The 23,803-nt window shown below is 45.4% G+C and overlaps 1 protein-coding gene across 1 annotated transcript; it reads left to right on the top strand.

Annotated features, from left to right (window-relative positions):
* The first annotated feature begins 2,380 nt into the window (after positions 1-2,380).
* Positions 2,381-23,502, top strand: samsn1a (SAM domain, SH3 domain and nuclear localisation signals 1a). The gene is made up of 17 exons (XM_035385656.1): positions 2,381-2,585; positions 4,672-4,827; positions 6,284-6,330; positions 7,296-7,336; positions 8,397-8,480; positions 8,998-9,095; positions 9,862-9,927; positions 11,660-11,786; positions 11,918-12,515; positions 15,265-15,343; positions 16,663-16,737; positions 18,600-18,740; positions 19,248-19,374; positions 19,912-20,063; positions 20,558-20,764; positions 21,611-21,761; positions 22,363-23,502. Exons 1-17 carry the CDS (start codon positions 2,562-2,564, stop codon positions 22,527-22,529), a joined length of 2,340 nt encoding a protein of 779 aa, XP_035241547.1. The 5' UTR covers positions 2,381-2,561; the 3' UTR covers positions 22,530-23,502.
* The last annotated feature ends 301 nt before the right edge of the window (positions 23,503-23,803 follow it).

Consider the following 23,803-nt stretch of genomic DNA (forward strand, 5'->3'; position numbering starts at 1 on the left):
CGATGCCATTTACTTTAATAACGATGTGACCATTGCTCACAGCTGGCCAGATATCAGTATTAAAATCCTCTGGAGTCATCGCTAACCAGCTGGATTAGAACACTTCGGTCACGACGGCTTTCAATAATGAACCTCAACAGCATTTATTTTCCCTTATTTTCATCACTAGCCTACTTCCTTATTACCCTACTAGGATTGAGGATTTGCAGCTATATAAAAATAGCTCTGAGGACAACCACGGCGCTCCACTACGACGCTCACGTGCAGTAGGCCTACAGTTCATTCGCCTCCGTAGACCTTACGCAAAGATGAGTAGGGTAAAGACGAAACACAAAAGCTGAGTTTTCGGAAAGCAACTAAGTGTCATCATTTCCATCTCTCATAATCCGAGAGTTTCAGAGATTTAAAAAGGAAATGACAAAAATTTGTTGCCTTTGGCATTAATTATATTTTTCTAACAAGGGACTGGACAGGATAACCTATCGTAGGGAATTATAATATTATTACATAACAGTTTGCTTTGTACTTACCACTTAATTACCGGTGTGCCACGTGTTATGGGAATCAGAGCGGGCTGCTACTCCTGATGTGCCCAGAATTCCCCCTCTCAACAAAGCCACCAATCTGTGCTGATTAATTTTTTGTCTGGCAACCATCCTAAGCTACTGAAGGCTACATCAGCATCACACAGTACCTCCAGTGCCATGCCAGAAACAAAATGGACTGAGTAATTACATTGCCTGCGGTTCTGCACAGTCGCTACACTTGGCTAAGTAAAAACTCAGAGAGATAATATTTGAATATACTCTGTGCAGTCGAGTTCAGTTGTAGCCAGTGTTAACACACACATTCATTTCTGTCCTCTCAGCAGTAAAGAAACATTACAGAGCCTTCCACAAAGGTTTGCCATAAGGCCTTTACACGTCAACTGGGAAATGCACAGAATTGCCCATCTTTCTCAGATGTCCCCACCATGTACTACAGGTTCTGTGACGTCGGCGTCCGGATTGCACCACACAAGTGGTTTAGTGGTGTGTGGCTGTGCAGGCCAAATTATATAGCCTGAAATTGCTGACTGCAACCCACACAAGCTTCGTGGTTATAATTTCAGGTATTTTTGACCCATTTGGCCTAAGGAGCTAAGAAAATAGGCAGTTAGAACGTACCCAGAGTAGTCCACTAAGCGCGTGAGATAGTGACACAAACTGTTCCCCATTCATCCACAAAACATGACTTGTCAAAATAACAAAATAACTTAATAATAACAAATAAGCACATGGTGAGACACTAGGCAAAGGAAAACACGTATTGCAACTGCATTTTTGTGTGGGGAAAGAAATGATTGACTGTGTGGTTACCACTGACTTACAGCGAAACCTGTGGTTGAAACACCTATACTGGGGCCAACTGTACTGGTGCTAGTGAGCAACGTCTCTCAACAAGACCAGGAAATGAGCTTCAAAAACAAAGCTCGGGGGTCTTTCCATTCATTTTCTTTTATCCTTCCTTGTCTCCTTGGACCTCGCCCGACCAAGAAAGGACATTCCAACCTGTTAAATGCTCCTTGAAGGAGTTAGGAGCAAAAAGCTAGGAGACTCCCGAAGGATGCTAGAGCAAGGAAACACGAGTACATTCTTTGTGGAAGTTTTATGGAAAGTCTGACGTATAAACGATTGACCTGTGGATCCACCTCCACCCATCTGCCACGTTTGTAACCGACGTGACTTCAAACTGATGCTCGACTGCACAAGGACACTAACGCTAATACGCTAACATTTGCCTAATACTTTCGTTACTTGATTCCTCCATTCTCGCATCCTTTCCTTGCGTCCTCCGTTGGGTGGAGCAAGGGCTCATTCCAATCACTTATTTTCACTTCCTTGCTCTTTGTGTCCTCCCCTCGCTCCTTAGCTCCACCCATAAAAGGAGGCAAAGAAAATGTGAGGATGGAGGAATCAAGGAAATGTGCATGTGGGTCCTTTGGATGCACACTCAAACCATCTACAGACACTGCACTAATTACAACAGTAACACAAAACTGCAAAAATAGCACAGTAGTTATTACAACACAAGACCAATATCATGAGCAAGTCCCATGTAGTAAAAAACGCCTATGGCAGCCATTCCAACTAAAACACCGCTGTATAAGCATATAGGGTGGTCATCAGTGACACACCACCACCATGAACACGAACAGCTGCACAGACAACAAAAAACACTGAAAATGTTACAGGGCTGAAATTACAACAAAATTATCAACATGCAGCGAACAGAAATGATCGCACAATGAATGACAAAATAGATTTAAAAAAAAACATAACTGCATTGAAGGACACGCAGCACATGAGGTTTTATGTTTGTTGCCGTATGCACCCCGTAAAGTCCAAGCGTGTGCGAGTCGCTGATGCTGTGAGTCGCCTCGTTGGATTAAGGGAGGGATTTCATTTCGTGTTAATCTGCGGGGCAGGAGGCAGCCCGGAGAACCGAGGCTTCTGTTCGTGTGAAGGACTCCTACGCGCCTCCATCGTCTCCGACTCGCGCGGGAGTGACTTCACCCCAGAATGAACCTGTTCTGCTTCTCCCTGGTAAGTGAAACTTTCTCCTCCCTCCCGGCACCCCGCTTGCTTAACGAGCCGCGGTTCGTATCGCGCGGCGATTCTGACGTTGCGGTTGGCGGTTGACCTGAACAGCGCGGAATGTGGCTTCAATCAGAGCGAGACACAAAGGGTCTGAGCACCCTGGTTGTTTTTTTCCCGGGAAAATTGGTTTCCAGTCTCGCTAAATCAGCGCGTTGACATTGGCTGGCTGACAGGTTTGAACAGAGTTTTGGAATTGGCGAAGTGCTTCTGAAGGAATTGCTGCCGAACACGAATTGCGGGACACCCACGGGCATTTTAACAGCCGCGTTGCCCCTTTATTACTGTGCGTTTGGTGTTATTTGTAATTGAAAGTGAACCGTACACAAATAAGTGGACTCGGGCATGTCATATCAATTTTTTAAATATCGTTCTCCTGTGCAGCTTGACTTTCATATCAGGGTTATTTCCTCCGTTTCAAATTATACAAATCTCATCTACAGATGACACATTTAAATAAATAAAACCAAGAATCATTGTCAAAGGGAAGCAGATATTAAATTTAAGCAACCAGATGAAACGAGTGATGAAATGAGGTCTGATCGTCGGACAGACGCTAGGGATAGTGTGCAGGCTTTGAGATGACGCAGTGACCGGTTTCCAGTTCCTTAGATCGCAGGACAGCAGGTCATGCCCGGAGATGAGATATTTGTACTCAATCCCCTGCAGTCCACTTAATTGCAGTCTTGTTGTTGGCCGTCATGTGGGGTAGGTCAATTTATGGGCACACAGCTTTTGAAAAAATAGTTTTTTCTTTTTCTTTCTAGAGATTACTTGATATTTAGGAAAAGTGTCATCTTTTCAGAAAAAAATACACTCCACTATTCACATATTTTGGTATTTCGTTCTGTACACTTCACTGTTTGGGGTTCAGAGAAATATATAGGTTATTCTGTTTAAAGCTAATGCTTTTATGGTTGCTAAATATGGTTTGTTGAATTGTTATCGAATTGGATATCTGAACATGTTAAACAGACGAATGTGTTCATCAGGATAACTTGCTATTTAACAAACCGCGATTATTTCTAGCACTTCTCTTTATACTGTTAATCCAAAGCATGAACTACGCTTTTCCTGCAGCACTGCCGCTTTTATTGACCTGTTTCAATAAATGTATGTTTTTTGTTTTCCAAGTCACTCAGCCTCCGAGCATCTGTTAAATTGCACAGGAAATGCACTGAAATCACAGCTTACGAATCAAATAGCCTACTATAAAACTCTGCAGCTGCCGCTGAGGGAAAGGTCAGTGACACTAGTCTTAAAAAATTTAACACATTCACCATAAAATATCTGTGTGGTGTTGAAACCTTACAGACCATGCTGGGCTTGTCTCAAACTCTCAGCTATCGAATATATAGGCAGTGAGCACGTGGTTGACGCCCAGGTGGTTGATGGGGGACATTTCTGAATGTCTGTACCTGTATACCTCACCCATCACCCATCTCCACCTTTTAGCAGAGTGCACACAGGCTCCTGTGAACACACCACCAGCTCTCTAAAGACCCTTGGTGTGCTCTGGTGACAGTTCTCTCGGTTGTGCATGTGTGATATTTGTTCCTCTCAGAGGAGAAGGGTGGGTTTAGATGATGGAGCAGCTGGTGAGATTTTCTTCAGTCAGGGAAATGTAGGGTGAACTGAGCATGTGCCACCTCTACCTTCCTCCCCCCCCTCCGTGTTTCTTTAGATATTCCTCAGTGTGTGGGTGGTAGGTCAAGGGTCTAGGGGTGTAAAGCCATTTTGTTATCTGATTAGGCTTCCTTCAGTTTCACGCACGTTTAATGTGCGTTTTACCTGCAGCAAATATTGATGCTACGTATGACTTCTTTCACTTCTGTGAAAACGCTGGGTGTGGTGTTGGTGGGCTGAGAGGTGAAAAGGGCCTTCAGAGACACATTTCAGCTGTGCGTACCTGTGAGGCATACCTGTGTAGCATACCTGTGTAGCATTGCTGTGAGGCATACCTGTGTAGCGTACCTGTGTAGCATTGCTGTGTAGCATACCTGTGCAGAACACCGCCATTCCGGCTCCGTTGCAGGAGGGGTCCATGGACAGCCTGTACGAGGCGGTCCAGGACGGGGACGAGGGGCGGGTGTACACCGTGCCCAGCCGGTCCTGCAGCCGGCCCTGCAGCCCCGCCGTCGCGCTGGACGAGAACGCCAAGTGGCGCGGCTCCGAGCGCTCCATCTCCGCGGTGAGTGTGGGTGTAACCGCGGCGACGGCGCCGAGATCACCTCCCGTGGTCTCTCCCAGTGGGGCCACTGCAGATGCTTCTGAGGGACCTGGACCAATCAGATGTCAGGGACTTTGACCAATCAGACATCAGGCACTTTGACCAACCAGACATCAGGCACTTTGACCAACCAGACATCAGGCACTTTGACCAATCAGACATCAGTCCAGCAATGGTCAAGTTTGATTTTTAATTGCCTGCAGCATCAAAAAATATCCATAATACTACAATTTATTGGATACTGTATTAAAAGCAAATCAATTCATTCATGTAGCCAAACAACCAAATTATTTCTTGATTTAAAACTTCAAAGAGATTTTTGTCAAAGCATCCAGTAGTTTAGTATATAGCCAACACTGTATATGCAAAGTAAAGTTTCCAGCAAAGCATGTGCATTTTCAATAACTTAATATTAATTTATAGCTCCTAGATCCAATATTCAAGAAATCTAAGTGAAGTTTTGCACTGACTGAGACAGCTACATGACTTTAGGCCCTAAAACCTCAGACTGCTATTGCAGGTTTCGCCCAGACAGGGGCTTGTTCTGTGGGGCTGCAGCTGGGTACTACTGGAGTCCTTTCAGAACAATGTTGCATACAGCAAAATGATCAAGCCTACAGCCAAGATGAATGACAGTCAAATTTAGAAAATTAATGTCTTACAGACAGCGCTTTGTATGCGTAACTTGGCATTTTTATACGCTGAAAACGTTTTTTGTTATTATATACTTCACAAATGGTGATAAAAAATAATATGAAATTGATCCAATTTGGTATTTAACACAAAAATCTAATTTTTCAATAGCAAATGGTATCTATACTAGTATGGGATGACTAATCTGATACATGATAATTTAAGATTAGGTCTCATCCCTGACAGGTATAAACTCTTGTGCACCTGCTGGTGCAGGAATTGCCTTTACATTAATATCAGGACTAGGTGAGAAATATAACGCAACAGCTTTTCAACAGGCAGCAAAGAACCAAAAACCTGGGAGCCAAACTGACCTGTGAATACAGTATTGCCAAGACAAAACTAATCACACACAGAGAGCGGAGTTCCAAATGAACCCATCCCATCCTGCAGGGATCGACATAACAGTTATAAACATAGGGGATGCCATCAGGACAGTGAAGCCATGGCTAAATATCGTGCAGCCCAATTAAATCCTATGACGTGGTTTCATGATGTCAGTAAAAGAACTTACCCGCGACAGGACAGATAACCTAAAAAAATATTCACTTTTTGATGAATGCAAACTGACTTGGAAATCGGTCCTATTTGTTTAATATGAGATGCCTGTGTGACCGTTATTATAAACCATGCATTCCCGAAACTATCAATATTTCTGATGGTCAGATAGCAATGTTTTTTACACAGAAAAAAACTGCCCACTTGATATTTTTCCCTCTCTTAGGACCTGTCACAAATCCACGCTACCAATTCAAAAAAGAAAAAAAGAAAGTAAGTACAGGTTCTTTTAATTTTTTTGTCTTGCAATTTCTATTACAGGACAAGATGGCTGGTGTTTTCATACATACAATTGAAAGTGAGGGTCGTACCTAACATGCATGCTAAAATGGAGGCTATGACCAACTGTCTCCCCCGGAGATAAAGCTATAAGCAGCTCTTTAATATCCTATCCTTGCATTTTGAACATATGTGGCTTTGACAGTAAGCCTAAAAATGTCTGTTCATACCGAAGTATGTGAGAGCTCATTTCTCATGCAGTTGCAATAACTGAAACATTTAAAAACTCTAGGTACTTAGCTTTATCCATTAACACTAATCAGGGGCGCATTTTGGCGAAAGAATGTTGAACTAAAGCTGCATTTTATTTGATAACGTATCTGTGCGCCTGTTAACCCCAGACAAAGCGCGCGGCATGTGGTCACTCGCTCAGTGGGGTAAGAGGATTCGTTCGCTATATTCACTTACACGCGCCAACCCCCAGAACACTTTGAGCTCTATCGCAAATTTCTCAGGACGTTTTGCACCGACAGCATTGTCTATTAGCGGCGTATGAATATTAGCGACATGGGAACAAAAGCGGATCCATTCCCTATTTGCAGTTCAAGCGCCTACAGGTTCACGGGGCAAAAAGATAATCTTGCGCAAATGATGCACTCACTACTTGGTCCTTGAGCGCGCGCTGTGACGACCATGCGGATTACGCTACTTCTTTGACCCGTCCGTTGTAATGCCTGCTCAAACACTACGCGAATGGCGGGATTACGGCCCTTTGTTGATGGGTGGCCCGGCTGCTTGATCAAAAAACGACCGCTGCTGTGAACAAAATCCCCTCAAAACAACATCCAGCAACCCTCATAATTCCCCATATACAAGCCGGTTTACTGGTAGAACAGAGATGTAAGAAAAGTTAAATTTAATTGTGAGCTGTATCTTTTGTATGCTTTCTCCTTTTTTAGACCTCTTGTACCAAAATCCATGTCGGACAATGAAGTACTAGGTTTGTATGCGCACTGGTATTGTTGCTAACTTTTACATTTTATTTTTTACATTGTAAGTGGTGCCTGATCAAGAATAGAACATTTTCACCAAGTCTCTTTAATATATATATATATATATATATATATATATAAATAAACACACACACATACACGTACATACATGAACACACATTGTATGACCAAAAGTATCTGACCCCTTGGTCTGGGGCTGTTTTTCATGGCTGGGTTACACGCTAGTTCCAGTGAAGGCAAATCACAATGCAGGGACATTCTGGATGATTCCGTGCATCCAACTTTGTGGCAGCAGTTTGGGGAAGGCCCTTTCCTGTTTCAGCATGGCAATGCCCTTGGGCACACAGCGAGGTCCATATAGAGATGGTTTTGTCGAGATCGATGTGGAAGAACTTGACGGGCCCGCACAGAGCCCTGACCTCAACCTCATCCAGCACCTTTGGGTTAATTTGGAAAGCCAATTACGAGCCGGGTCTAATTGCCCAATCAGTGCTCGACCTCACTAATGCTCTTCAGGCTGAATGGAAGCAAGTCCTCGCAGCGATGCTCCACAACCTTGTATAAAGCCTTCCCGGAAGAGTGGAGGTTGCTATAGGAGCAAAGGGTGGACCAACTCCAATGGTCATATGTTTGGATGAGATGTTGGATGTCAGGTGTCCACATACTTTTGGCCATGTAATATATATATATATATATAATTGGAGAAATAAAAAATAAAAAATCCTGATCAGGCATATGTGTGTGTTTTTTTGACTGTGATGTGATGACAGAACTGCCCCACCCCCTTTTGGGACCTCACATCTGGGTGTAATCATGCTAAAGGTGTGATTTGGATGTTTTTGGTTTAATCCCCTTATAGTGTATTGAAGGCTTATACCAACAAAAAAAAAGGAGGGGGGGGGGGGTGGGGGCAGGGTTAATGGAGTACAGTAATAAAATATTGACCGTCTGGCACCTAAAAACCTGTATGCCTGTGAGCACCATTACAGAGCTGTTATTGCCCCCCCCCCCCCCAAATCCTGACTGGTTCTGGTGTCCCTCCCACAGATAACACCGACTGTGCCAACGCCTACTGGCAAACAGCCAAAAAGAGAGAGGACGTGGTCCACATCAAGAACAGTCAGAATGAAGGCAAGTTATCTGCGCATTTCTTGTGAAAGCAACTGAAGCAATTCCTTCAGGGTCACTCATGGGTATCCCCAGCAGATCCACTTAATCCCTGTGGTACCCCTTAATGTGCAAGAAGGCAAGCGATCTACAGGGATTGTTCTGCCCTTTTGTAACTGGACAAATGCGTCAAATCATTGTAGAGTAAGAGGAAATCCAAATTAGGTGGCATTATGAAAATAAGCTTTTTTAAGCCTTTGGATGTCTGCAGTGGTTTATTGACAGCTGGATATTGAGAATATTGAGAAAGGGAAGCACAGAGCTGAGTGTCTAGTGCATGTAAATTATCTATGGCCAGACCAAGCAAGCAGCAGGTAAAATGACTGTTAAAGACATAGAGCGTACATAGGAACTGGAGAGAGTAGGAGGGGCCAGTTGGTGAAGCCTAGGAAATAATGGGAAACAGCCTCTATATATGTCTATGGTTTGCCTTCCCTGGGGTGGGACTCCATATTTTAACGATGTGACCTGTGGCCTACAGAGCTGGGGTTAGAGCTGTTACGGGCCAGTTTCCAGACAGGGGAGGACGGACTGCGCCAACTCAACCCACACAGGAGGGTGGCAGAACAGACCATTCAGGTAAACAGAAAGTCCGCCATTTCCAGAACCTTTCACCCAGAGGTGGCTTTTTACTAAAAGAGATGGGGCTAGGGTTTAGCTGATAAATCTTTTCTACAGTACACTTTGTGCTTTTCACATTAAATATTGGAGATAATGAGAAATATAATGCATCATGTTATTACGATTGTTCAGAAAACAATGTCTACTTGACATCGTTCCTTGCTTCCCTTCCTCCAATCAGACAGGACTTACTGCACTGCCCCTGTAGTTCCGGTGCAGCAAAGAACACGTTGTTATTGCTGATGCTTATTGCACCGTAACATGCAAAGTTGTGTAAGGAAAAAGATTTGCTTCCCTGAGTTTATCCATTGAGTCAGGGCCACAACAAGAGCTGCAATTCGCAACCGATTCATTTATTTTCAGCAAAACTGTGACTTGAACTTCTCAACGTGCTGTTTTAGATTTCAGCGCAAGTCACAGATCTACTTTCGATTTGGTTACAATTTGAAAATAAATCCCCGCAGAATCGTCAGAATTTTGAACAAAACATGTCACCAAGCAAAAGGTACATGGCATTCTTTCATCATGTACTTTTCAGATACCTTTGTCCTGAATATTGGTGAAGGCAGATAAAACAGTCAGAAATACGTAGGAATTCCACAGTCAGCCGTGGACAGGGTTAAGAGTATGTGAAGTGATCGCCGCAGGTGAGGTCACCTGTGTTAGGGACCGCACTCAACAAACAGGATCGCTAACCCTAACCCCCCCCCCCCTCTCATCTCAGCAGGTAATGAGCTATGGAGCCTGGAGCCCCAGCTGGGAGCCACAGAACAGCTGGCAGCAGGACCCGGTCAGTTCCCCGCGTTAACCCTTTACGGTCCACCTCGCGCCCGTCCCCAGTGACACGCTTCGCTTCGCTAATGTTTCTGCCAGTTTGAACCTTAATGGCTGCAGTGGAAGGATTTAGATCAGGTGGGTTCCCTCTTGGGGCCCCATGAGCGGGTACATCGCCCACCACCCGTCCCTTATTAAAATGGTGCCTTGCATATGCTGAAATGGCAAAGGCTTGCTAACGTAAGCTAGCATAAGCCAAGGCTGGGTAAAAGAAAAGCTAATGGCTGAAGCTGGAACGTTCACAGACAGGGTGATGGCTAGCAGGATGTTGCACAGTGAGCTGTAAACACGAAGGGCACTCGGTGTGAAAGGTAAGGGAGTTTTCCCCAAAGCGTGGCGGTCTTTTAGGATGAATGACGGCAGCACGTAGCTCTGGAGGTAATGCGGCGCAGATGGGACTGAGCCTGGTAATCCCCTCCTGCCCCCACCGCTGAGAGGGTTTTCCTGGGGAAAGGGCTGCGCTGGGGGTGGGGCGTGCAGCGGTCCCGCTTCAGTAGGTCCCGCCAGCCGGCCAGCGTCCGCAAAAGAGGATCAGTGGCCAGCCATCTGCAAGCCACGCTGCAACTCTCTCCCTCTCTCTCCCTTTCTCTCTCTCCCTCTCCCTCTCACTCACTCTCTCTCTCTCTCTCTCCCTCAATGTGAATTAAAATGAAAGATTTCAGAGTGAGCCCAATGGATTAAAATCATAACCCTGGGAAACGCACTAGTAACAGTTCACAGCAGTAAAAAAATAAACAAAAACACCCATTCACGATATTCATTCACATTTATGCTCGTCTAAGTTTTATGTCTCAGACTGTATCTCCTGTACACACAGTCCCCAGGTGTGTTTCACAGGTCTCCGATACACTCAGTCCCCAGGTGTAGGTCACAGTAGGGGGTGAAGAATCCATGACAGGGTCCTTTCCTGTTTTCCAATATCATATGTCAAATCAGAAATCGGATAACGGTTCATTTCCCATTTTTCATTCCAACATTGCAAGAGGAAAATCGACAGGCTGTGACATACACGGATCGTGAAGTCGTAGTTTCAGGATTTATTTTTATTTAACCTTTATTTACCCAGGGTAGGTTCACTGAGCACGGATGCTCTTTTGCTGGCACGCCCTGCTTCACACTCATACACATTCACACCTGGGAGCTGCCCAGTACATCCACAATCCTCTATTGTTGGCCACTGAGCAGCTCCACTGGAGAGAGAGAACATTTTTTTAGCCAATTAAATCAGGGGATGATTATGTGGAAAGTTTTTTTTTTTTGTGAGAGCCAGATCTGGGATTTTTGGCCAGGACACCGGGGAACCCCCTACTCTTTGCAAATAGTGTCATGGGATCTTTAATGACCACAATGAGTCAGGACCTCGGTTTAACGTCTCATCCGAAAGACGGCATCTCCTACAGCACAGTGTCCCTGTCACTGCACTGGGGCATTGGGGTTTATTTGACCAGAGGGAAGATTGCCCCCCTGCTGGCCCACCCACACCGCTTCCAGCAGCAACTCAGTATTCCCTGGTGGTCTTCCATCCAAGTACTAACCAAGCCCACACCTGCTTAGCTTCAGCCAGTCGGTGGGAGCAGAGTGCGTGGTGGTATGGCTGCTGGAAGTGCATCAGGATGCAAGTGCTTAGCGGTGGGCCTCTTTGTGACCAGGTTTGAATGCGGTTCTTGTGTCTTTCTGCCCCTGGTCAGACCCCAGAAGGGGACAGGGAGAGACCGGAACCCAGGGGAACACTGCGGAGGGCGCAGAAGTCAGGGCGCTCAAAGAAGGCCGGCCCGGGCCAGCGCGACAAGGCCAGCAGCCCCTTTCAGACAACCGGTACGTCCCGTAAAACAGCCATTTTAACCAGGAGGTCACAGGCTCAGACCCCTGGTGTAGCACAGGTATTTTCAGACATGTTAAGCACAGAGCTGTGTTGTTATTTGAACTTCCTACACTTACTGGAACAGGTCACCCCCCGGACCCCATTTTTGGTGATGATGCTGCTGCCGCCTCCTGCATGGGTCTGCCGAAAAAGGCGGAGAAGAGGCCGAACACCCCCCAGCAGGCCCAGGAGAGCTCCGCCCTCTCCTGCGCCCCTGGCCACACCCCCAGCCCCAGCCCCGCCCCCGGGGTGGCGGAACGAGCCTGGAGCGGGCCCGGGGCGCCCCCCCAAAACCGCCAGCGCTGGAGCACGTCCGGCGAGTGCCCCTCGCCCTGGGGCGGCGGCGGCGGCGGCGCCGCCTCCTACCACACCTGCCGCCGGCCGCTGAGCGAGTACCGCACCTACGCCTGCGACTACACCCTGCCCCGCGCCCCGGACTGGGACCGGCCCGACAGCGCCCCCTACGGGAGCTCCCGCCACCGCAGCCAACCGCCGGCCCAGCGCGTCGCCCGCTCCGCCACCGACGCGGACCTGGGCGACCTCAACGACGTGAGTGAGCCCCGAGGGATCCTGGGTAAAATGTTCTACGGGTGCAAGTCGAACCCGAGTCAGATAACTGCATTTGAAGGAGCGGGGATGTCGGACGCTGGTCCCGGAGGGAACGCGGCGTCTGCTGGTTTTCGGTGCGTTTCAGCACTTACTTCATTCATTTCAGTCACTGATTGGCTAAGCGAAGGGCAGCCAGTGTTACCAGCCTGTCTTTCACCGTCTGGGAGTTTTGGCTTCTTTCTGACAAAACTTGGGCTAGTCAAACCAAAGGCCTGTCTATTACCGTCAGCGTCACAGAACCTCAATTAGTCGCTGAGTTACAAGACACACACGGCACACTGAGCTTGACGACAGCTGTCAAGACGCGTGTCAAAAACACAAAACACGACGCACTTAAGTTCACATGACGCAGATGATATAGAGAGGGCTTTGTGTGAGAATATGACATAATGAGTAGGCGAAAGGGAACTCGAAGATCAAAGTGAGACTGAAAAAGGGAAAGGGAGAGCAGGGCGTATTCAGCAAAGCCCATTCAGCCTGAAGTAGGCTGTGGGTGAAGTCCATGCCTCATAGCACATAGGCGTTGTACTCTTTTAAAAATCAGCGGATGTGTTCCTTTTACAACTTCGTGCGAGCGTGTGAAACTGCGGTGGCCGCACACTCTCCTGAGGGCACTGGTTAGCAACATCACAGCTCAGGCCTTCATCTGTTGCTTGGAAGGGGATAGCACAACCAGTGCATTACAGACAGGGCTGAACACACTTTAGGCTTACTGCGCCTCAGCCAAACAATACTGAGCTGCTCACAGCCAGATGCAGTCAGTATGTAAATATCAAATACATAAATTACTGTATGCATAATACTGCACGTTGGCCACACTGTTGTTGCTTATTAACAGGTATAGATTTAGCAAAAAAAAACGTGAATATAAATACAATAATGTATGCTTTATACTGTACCTTGGGCAAAATTATGTTTTCAAATTGAAATACAAGGTACTTTGGATTATTTGAAAATATTAATTCCATTTGTCCTTCAGGAATGTACAAGAACATGCGTTTCCACATATTAAATCACAGCGTTGGGCTCTCTGAAATTATTCTGTGAGCAAAGCTGCAGTTTAAAAGAAAAAAAAAAAAAAAAATCAAGCGTTGACCGTTTTCAAGAGCCCGAAGAAATGGATTATGACCAATAATCCTGGCCTGAGATTTCAGGTCCCCAGATTACAGCGCGGGATTAGGCGATGTTGTGGTCCGTGGGGCTCGCCTCTCTCAGTCCGCGCAGCCTCACTCACTGGTGGGCTCTTTGCTCAGCCCCTGTGACATCATCAGCACGCCGATTCAGGGACACGAGCACAGGGAGAGAGAGAACCTGTTCACACATTGCGAACCCTTTATTTGCCGAATGCGAATTTGGTGAACGTCGATCGCGACGTAGGAAAGTCTACATAAAATTCATACACGCTGCTAAAGGAAGGCTGTATCAGCCTCGTAAAATATAACAAATGAACATCTAAATATTCAGTAACTACGTGCGTCCAGTTCAGTATTCTGCAAACCAATGTTCTGAAGCATGCAGAGAGAGACCGTTTCTCTCAGAATAGAAAAGGGGACAACATTACAACCCCTATCAACACATTTACTCAAACTGTGATTGAACAAATCGCTAAAAGTTGTAAGTTACAGGAATACGTGTTATAAGAATAAACGAACACAACTTTGGAGCCTTCCGGATCCCCAAATCCGGAACCATCCTATTCCCTCAGGGCACTCAGAGAATGCTTTGTACCATCCCATCTGAAGGTCGCAGAGTCACACAGGGGGGTATGGGTAAAATGAGGTAGTACAAATGTAGTCAATTTCTGCATTTGGGTGTCACGTTCCCGGTCATCAGATGGCAAATGATAAAGTTTCGTACACCTCTCGCTCCGCTTCATCAGTGGACACAGGGACAGGAGAGTTTTTTGGACTTGTAGTGTAGGTGAAATAGGCACTAACGTTGCAAGAAATATGGCAAAGGAGGAGGAGTTAGGCATAGACGTGTGAGGACACGTAAACATATGGTGACAAGAAGGTTATTCCCAGCTAGAAAGTTTTTTTTTTTTTTTTTTTTTAAAAAGACCCATCTGTCTGTATACGCAATGGCATAAGCAGACCAGATGAAGTTCTTGCAGCAGCCGGGTTCCTGCCTGCGTGCGTAGTTTGTGGTTTAAGACTTCCTGCAGCAATGACCAGTCCTTGAGAAATGAGGACGGAGGTAGAGAGTGAGTGAAAACCTCCGTCTTACCAAATGAGTTGCATCGTAGCGGACTGTCTCATTCAGCCCAATGCCCCAGAGGATTATATTTTAAAATTTTCCATTTTGAAAGTAAACACCCCCCCCTCCACCCAGCCATCACCACCCACCATATCGATCGCCCAGTAATTCAAATGGGTAGTTTCAGATTTTATTTTTATAGTATTAGTACTAGTATAGTAAATTGTTCAGTGAAATAAATCGACTCTTCATTATTCTGTATAGAACATCATTTGAAGGCTCTTTTCCAAAAAAAAAAAGAAGCAAACAAGTGCAGATTAAACCAGTAAGTAAAATTTTATCTGTGAGGTGCTTTCACCAGTAAACCAGGAACTGTGTAGCCGTATTACTCGAAGTGATGCCGTGCCTCGATACGAGTCACCGCAGTGTCCTCACCACAGCCATTCTGAGGTGTTTTTCCCCCCGCCAGACAAACCCTTCGGCGGGTCGGCAGAAGGTGCATTTGCTCACATCCTGTTTGCTATGAGGAAGTCCCTAACCGACTTCTTCCCTCCTGAGCGATTAATTGCCACCCTGAAGCCGGTGAGGTTGGTCAGACTAGACAGGGGCTCTTTAAGATTATTTATAACTGCTTAAGAGAAATAAGACGATGCTTCAGAGGAAGGGATCGAACGTCTCGGATAAAGCCAAGAGCAGCAAGCCAAAGGTAGGCCACACTACATGAATGCCACTGTTAAACTTTGTTAACTCTCCTGATATGAAGTGTTTGATACATCTGATTTGTTCCCATTTCAAGTAGGCTTTTAAAAAGGACTTTAATCATTTAATATCAATCCTTTAAAGTTATTCCGTAGAGTTTTTATAGTGATCAGATGGGATTTCAAAATGATTGGCTCTTTTGAAGTTTACGTTTACGTGAAGTTTTTTTAAATAAAAATCTCAAGAAAGAACCAGATGTAAGAGGAACCAGAGAGGAGAATGGCGACATAATGACATAAATAACGTCAGCCAGAGAAAATTACACAAGTAACATGTCACCATTGACCCAAAATCCTCGCCAAAAACTAAAAAAAAAAAAAAAAAACTAAAAAAAAAAAAAATTTACTTTGTAGGATTGATATTGTGAGATACTGTAGAAATATTTAAATGTTAAACAGGCAGGGGATTTAATACTGGTGGCCATTACTTGTATGTGTTTTGTAGGTCAAACACATGAAATTTGAGCTAGAACTCAAACATTCCAAGGATAATGAGCAGGCGAATCTCTGTCTGAGTGGGTCAATGACCAGAAATGAGCTGGGGCAAATGACAGATGTGTGGTCAAAGCCGGTTGAGGTGCGGTCAGTCACTCGTAAAGGACAGCCCCACTAACAGATGTCCGGTCAAAGCCAGTTGAGGTCCGGTCAGTCACTCGGAAAGGACAGCCGCACTGTTTCGCTTTTCTTTTTCCCCCCCCCCTGCTACTAGCTTAGCCCTGGTATTTAATGGAGATTATAAGGATTATTGCCTGATGATAGAATTACTTTATTACACTGATGCAGAGCTGACAGGTTTTAGACAGATTAAAATACTTTTATGTTTATGAAAAATATATATCACAAAATTACAAGGACAAAAAAACAAAAGCATTACATCCAGCTGAATTAGGTGCCTTTTGAATTATTTTTTATGCCCTTTATGCAATTTCTCATGGGTTCCTGTGCCAGTAACTGACACACAGTGAACCAAGTGGAAAACTCAAAAATAACACTAGCTACTGTGCACAGCAATGCAACAAACTCAGAAGCCACAGCACTGCTTTTACAAAACGACACTGCGCATCGTGTGTACCCGATGGAGTGTCTGGATCTGTGCGAGCACGATTCTGTACATCCAGGAGCAGCCCTCCTCTGTGTTATTCCACTGATCGCTTGAGAATACGTAAACAATGCGTTTAGCCTCTCCGTGGATTACAGGCCTGCTGACGTCATCGCGCTCGCGCTCGAAATGCGCTAATCTGTCATTTCTCCTCTCCTGTCCCTCTAGCGCTCCACCAGTTTTGGCCGATTCGATGCCTTGAGACAGCACCCAGTCAAGACAGAGGAGAACAGCGGCCATCTGGTGGGTACCTTATATAAATTGAATCGTTTAAAAAGCCATTTTCTATTGAGTTTCTATCGAGTAGAAATGATATGTAGACGAGGCACCGTCTCACTCGTCAAGCGTAGTCAAACATAATCAAAACGGGACCTAGCCAGTAAAAGCCTACACCGCACGCAAACAGAACAGAACACATCGCAACAAAAGCACGAAGATTGTAAGCAAACACGTGACAGCAACTAAAATGTGACAGCAACAAGCATAAATAAACGTAACCAAGACAACATAAGAAGAATAACAAGGACAACAGCAGGATAACAATGACGTGGATACACAGCGTGAATCTGTGACCCTCAAAATGAGGCCAGTTAAAAGAAAAGTCAAACTAAATTTAAAAAGTCCAGCAGCTACAGCCTTATCTGTCAATAACTGTTGATCTGGCCCCATGTTTCTTTGTTGTAGATCTCTCCAAAATCAAAATATTAAAAAAATACTTTTCTTTAAATTAGTTATAGACTCAAACCACCCTCGAGAATACACTTATATACTCCCTTGCGGTTAAAGCCACCGTAAAGAGTGGTCTCTTTTGCACAGGTCAACGCAGCGTAGTATTTGAATAATCCCTCAGGTGCGATAGAGTAGGATGGAGAGATCGGTGAGGAATGAGTTTCTCTTTTCAGTTACTATGACTTTCGCTTACTTGAATGAGAATATGTTCAGAGAGTATTAAATGAATAAATTTAGCGTGGCATAGCCTGGAAGTGAGTTACAAAAATGCCTCAACTCAAACTCCCCATGCAGCACCAGCATTGAAAAGTAGTTTAGAAAATGGACTTAGTCTTATATAGACTTAGTCTTATATTAATCTGTAGGTATCTGCTTAAAGATGGATTGAATGACTCTTTAATTGTCATGCCAAAAATCTTTAAAAATACAAAAACATTTTTTATCAATAGTTGAACAATAGAACCATAATGAATAAACATGGAACTAGATAACATTTACAAAGGCCATTCTATTGTGTGCTTCCCTTTTCCTGCTTGTTTGTGGAATGTAAATTATCATCGAGAGGAACACCTCGGTTTCAAACTTCTCAATATCTTTGCATGCGTGTGTGCATGTGTGTGTTCATGCTTGTGCGCACATTTTGTCCACATCTGTGAGCACAGTAAAGTGTTCAGTGTTAAATCGACTCTGTGTACATTTCACATCTCTGTTGGACTTCTACAAATGGAGTTAAGTTGTGTTGACACTGAAAGCTGGGAGTTGAGTTGTGTTGAGGCTGAAAGCCGGGAGTTGGGTTGTGTTGATGCTGAAAGCTGGGAGTTGGGTTGTGTTGATGCTGAAAGCTGGGAGTTGAGTTGTGTTGATGCTGAAAGTTGGGAGTTGAGTTGTGTTGATGCTGAAAGCTGGGAGTTGGGTTGTGTTGATGCTGAAAGTTGGGAGTTGAGTTGTGTTGATGCTGAAAGCTGGGAGTTGGGTTGTGTTGATGCTGAAAGCTTGGAGTTGAGTTGTTTTGGCTCTGAAAGCTTGGAGTTGGGTTGTGTTGATGCTGAAAGTTGGGAGTTGAGTTGTGTTGATGCTGAAAGCTTGGAGTTGGGTTGTGTTGATGCTGAAAGTTGGGAGTTGGGTTGTGTTGATGCTGAAAGCTGGGAGTTGAGTTGTTTTGGCTCTGAAAGCTTGGAGTTGGGTTGTGTTGATGCTGAAAGTTGGGAGTTGAGTTGTGTTGATGCTGAAAGCTTGGAGTTGGGTTGTGTTGATGCTGAAAGTTGGGAGTTGAGTTGTGTCGATGCTGAAAGCTGGGAGTTGAGTTGTTTTAGCTCTGAAAGCTTGGAGTTGAGTTGTGTTGTGTTGGTGCTAAACGCTTTCTCGAATGTGCCCAGCCTTCAGATGGGGAGACCGGAGCAGAGGGCACCGACCCGCAGAAAGCAGGGGGCCTGGGGAAAAAGATGCGGGCCATCTCCATGACCATGCGCAGGAAGATGGGCAAGAGGCACGCCAAAGCCTCCTTCTCCGAGGAGCCGGTGAGTGAGGGGAGGCGCTGACTGGGAGGGATTAGCGTGGCTGTAGTTGAAGGTGTTTAACCTGGGACCGTCAGCCATTCTTAGACTGCAGCTTTACATAGACAGCTTTACGTGCTTACGTGCATCTGCAAAAAAAAAAGAACGACCCCAAAAAGGGCCAAGGCCTATTCATAAGCACTGGCCTATTTAACGACTTGCCGCTTGGGGGGGGGGGGTTTAACAGCCAGCCAATCAAATACCCTGACAGTGACATGGCACCTTCTGAAATCAGAACCACACGAGGACAGTAGAGTGGATTAGAAACACCTCCTGTGTCTCCTTATAGGAGGGGGGAGAGGGAGGGCGCGCTGGGATTATCCATGACCCTGTTCAGGAAAAATCTGCACGCTCACACCAAATGGGTCACAGAGCACGCTTTCACAGTCCGGCGGCTTAAATCTCGACTCCGCTGACGTCGGACTGGGACCGTCCCCCTTTTGTTGACCTTCTTTTCTTTTTTTGTAAAAGGTCCAGGGCGAGGACGACGCTGACAGAGACCACGAGGGAGAAGCGGAAAGGTCGCAGCCTTCGGAGAAAGAGCCGGCAAAGACCAGCAACTCCCAAGAGAGTCTCTACAGCAGCCAGAGCTCCTCCAGTGAGTCCAGATCTCAGCTGAGAGAATGAGGCAGAAGCACAACTGTGTTTCCTGTGCTCTCCAGCAGGGGGCTGAGAGAATGAGGCAGAAGCACATCTGTGTTTCCTGTCCTCTCCAGGACAGGTCTGACAGAATGAGGCAGAAGCACAGCTGTGTTTCCTGTGCTCTCACACCTCAAACCACAGGAAGTGTTAAAAATAAAAATCTTGTGATGCACCTGCCAGTTTGTTGAAGGCAACTAGGGACAGTTTTGTGAAGAAAATTAAACCCAGGGAGTGTCAGATTGGACATGCAAAGCATTGATAAATCGCCTCACCAGGACCTAAGAATACTTTATCCGCCAATAAATTTCCTGGGAATTTATTTTTGAATAAGTATTAGCTTTTCTCCTGAAAATGATATTTTAAATCATAAATTTGCGGTTCAATTTATATACAAATGAGCTTTGAGCGATCTAGGTAAGCTAAAGTAAACGAACAATCTGTTTATTTGGAGTATTGTCGTGGGTGAACGCTGACCTCTGATGCGGACACACAGGTGGGATCACCAGTGGCTCGGACGGCTCCGGCGCCCGAGACAGCCTCAGGCTGGAGGAGGACGTCCCGTACACGGGCCAGTTCTGCGGCCGCGCCCGCGTCCACACCGACTTCGTCCCGAGCCCGTACGACAGCGACTCCCTCAAACTGAAGGTACGCAGTTCAGACCGTGGCTGGCCCGCTTGCCCTCATCCGAACAGAGGAAGAGCACAAGACCATCATGTTTAAGGAAGATAACAAGCCATACAGCCTCTCAAGAATCATAGTTTTACCTATAATCCAGAGAGCATGAAGTGGACAGAGGGAGACTGGTCTTATGATTGACATATGCACTTGTATACAGTGTTCTAGCTAGTTTGCGGAAGCTAGTTTATACCCTGTCTATACCTAGTGGTAACCAACCCTGCTCCTGTAGATCTCACGTTACCGACCTGTAGGTCTTCACTCCAACCCTAACAAAGCACACCTCATTCAACAGCTAGGGTTTTCACCGAGCTGCACTTGAGTCAGGTGTGCCACAGTAGGGTTGAAATGTAACCCTACCGGATGGTGGATCTCCAGGAACAGGGTTGGTTACCACTGTCCTAACCTTATGAAGCCCTCACACCTGTCGCTCACGGTTGGACATTTACCCCCCCCTCTCCCAGGTAGGCGATATCATCGACGTCATCAGAAAGCCCCCCATGGGGATATGGACGGGGATGCTCAACAACAAGGTGGGGAATTTCAAATTCATCTACGTCGACGTCATCATCGAGGAAGAGGCGGAAGCGCCGAAGATAAGACCCCACAGACGGAGCAAACGGCCACGCCCCAAAACATTACAGGAGCTTCTGGAGCGCCTCGATCTGCAGGTGGGCATTGTGGGGCTGCGTGTCAGAGCCATCCTAACCCTGCACACACGCGGCAGGCATGGGGCAGGCCATCATTTCAAATACTGTACCCCAAACTACCACTCCTCGATATTACTGAATATGTAACTAACTGTTTCCACCAATATTCAGAACAAACTTCTTATTTCATGTGTCTGCTTAGGCTAGCAGCAAGGTTTGCTTAAAAGAGAGTTTTCACTGGCATCTGAAAAGTATGTTCCAGCACGTTTCACAAACAAACGCACGCGCGCGCGCGCGCGCACACACACACACACACACACACACACACACACACACACATAGATTTCTGGTTTATAATTTGACAGTTTAGAAACTTGCGCAAAAAAAAAAAAAAAAATCATCCACTGCAACGTAGTACCTCATTGTAAGAGCTAGCAAAGAGTGCTTTTTGCTGAGCTATTATAAAGACATAATATTTGTAGACATATTCATAGAACTCTTTCTGGAGGGCCAGTGTACATGCTGACTTTGACTCCAACCAGTTATTCTTAAATGCCGATTCACTCCTGTACTGGACCACAGTGAAATATTCACACGTTCAGCCTGTGGCCGAATTTCAAAATGGCAACCAAGTGATGGGCCAGTTCAACAATTAACAGCAGAAATTCCAAAACAGCCCTAACCTCTCCCTGTGCGCACCCTGTTCTCCTCACGCCTGGTGAGGTTCTCAGCAGGCTTAGTGGGGCAGACAAGCTAAAGGTGCGTAGCGTGGGACATGTGTAATTGGGCTGCTGGTCCCTCTGCTGCTGACGCTAACGCTGAGCGATCTCTCTCTCTCTCTCTCTCTCTCTCTCTCTCGTGCGGCAGGAGTACGCCTCGTCGCTGCTCTTAAACGGCTACCAGACGGTGGATGACCTGAGGCACCTGAAGGAGAAGGACCTGATCGAGCTGAACGTCTGGGACCCGGAACACCGACACCGGCTGCTGGCTGCAGCGGAATGCCTGCAGGACACCGAGAGTGAGTCACAATAATAATCATAATCATAATCATGGTAATAATGGCTTACATGCTCAAGAGCGGACCAGCAGTGTCCCAGCTGGGCATCAAACCCGCAACCTTGGCAAGCCTAATCACAAGCCCGGTCCGCTAACCATTATACTACTCTGCTGTTCCGTTAATATAGTGCCTTTCATCTCAGGATGAGCAGTACGTTTGCGTGGCAGTGGACCGGGTTATTGCAAATAGTCCACATTTTTAAAAAGTATCCCTCCGTAAAGTTATTTTGTATTAATACTCCAGTCAGTACTATAAGGATGCCGGTTAACCAGATTTATTTTTGGGGGAAAACAATTATATTTTACTGAAATGTAACAGCGTAACCTGTGCTTGTGTCACGTATTTTACTTCTCGCCAAGTATAGATTTTATTTTTTTTGCTCCTTATCTGATTCAGAAAGATCTATATATTACCCAAGTGTTTATATTTATGGGAAATTAATCTTGCTCTAAAAGGAAGTGAGCAGTGAATAACAGGATGTGGCAATGATACAAATGATACGAGGATTGGCGTATGTTGCTTTTCACACCTTTTCTGACCGCTTTTGCTCTCTTCCCGGCAGACGAGAACGACAACGAGGAGCAGGCCGTTCCACAGTCCGGCTCGGAGAGCCCGAAGACGGAACAGAACGACTGTCCCAGAGACTCTGGCTGCTACGTGACGCCGGAGAGCTCCGACAACAGCAAAGAAGAAGAAACAGAGAGTCAGACGGCGTCGCCTGTCACTTAAGCCATTCAGTACTTTACTCAAAAACAGACGCGTTTTTAAAATGTCCATTTGTACATACCTTATGAATATCTGAAATGTGGACTATTTAAGGACTGCCTATTTGACAGGCTTCATCAATTTCTGGCCTTTGGTCATGCTTTGGTTTAATAATTTTGGTTTGAACTTTAATTCAATGTTATTTTTGAGCCTTTTTTTTTTTTTTTTTTGCTTGTTCCTGGTATAATATTTTAGCAGTGTTGATTCCTTGATTAGGTATCTATCCAAGCAGAGTCCTGGTCAGACTATGTGTTCGGGCTGTGTGTTTCAGCTTGACCGTAGCACAAAGTCAAGAAGAATGCATTGGTGAGATCCAACCAGGAGCCATCATGCATACCCAGAACCCTTAGTCATGTTGCATAATTTGAAGGACTGTCTTTGTTATGATGATATACCAGGCTGAATGGTATCAGATGGGAGCAGCGTGCTATACCAATTCTGTTATTATTACTACATGTGCATTTATATGTTTTCATTGTAGCTTTTTTTGGGGACCGTGAGATTTTTAAAAATGACATACACATGTAGAACTGAAATCTAATGATACATAGAAAAATACCTAGGATTATCAATATTTATGTTATTTTTTTGTTGACTTGCCTTTAGTTTGGTTATCAACAATTTGTCGGTAACTGTAAGCTAGCTACATACAAATCACCTCACTAAACTGCATTTTTAACCAAATGCGGTTCGAGGATGGTGCAAAGTAGCCTATGTGTGTGGTTTCCCAGACGTCTGTGAGATTTCAATTAACCATGTATATATAGTTGGAACTCTAAGACTGAAATCTAATAGACAGTGGAAAAGCAACGGCATTATTTCCGTTGGATCTGGTTTGCCTTCCTTGTACTCGTATGTAGACAATGCAGTGTCCTCATGTCATCATGTGTTATTTTTCAAAATGGAATATTTTTCCAAATAAAATTGTCACTGTGCAGTCACCTAGTAAAAGTCTATTCATCATGCAAGACAAAATATACACTTGCAGTACAGAGCATACAGTGTTAGCTACGGTGCCCTCCATAATGGTAGCCCAAGGAAGACCTCTACAGTTGACGACCGAAGAATTCTCATCATAACGTAGAAAAACCCCCAAACACCTGTCTGACAGATCAGAATTTTTTTAAGCGGGAAAAGTCCTCACTGGCCAGGTGATTCACCCGAAGTGAATCCAGTTGAAAATGTGTTTCATATGCTGAAGAGAAAATTTAAAGCAACTAGCCCCTGAAAAACACTGG

Source organism: Anguilla anguilla, chromosome 12 (genome assembly GCF_013347855.1).
Source record: "Anguilla anguilla isolate fAngAng1 chromosome 12, fAngAng1.pri, whole genome shotgun sequence".
Lineage (NCBI taxonomy): Eukaryota > Metazoa > Chordata > Actinopteri > Anguilliformes > Anguillidae > Anguilla > Anguilla anguilla.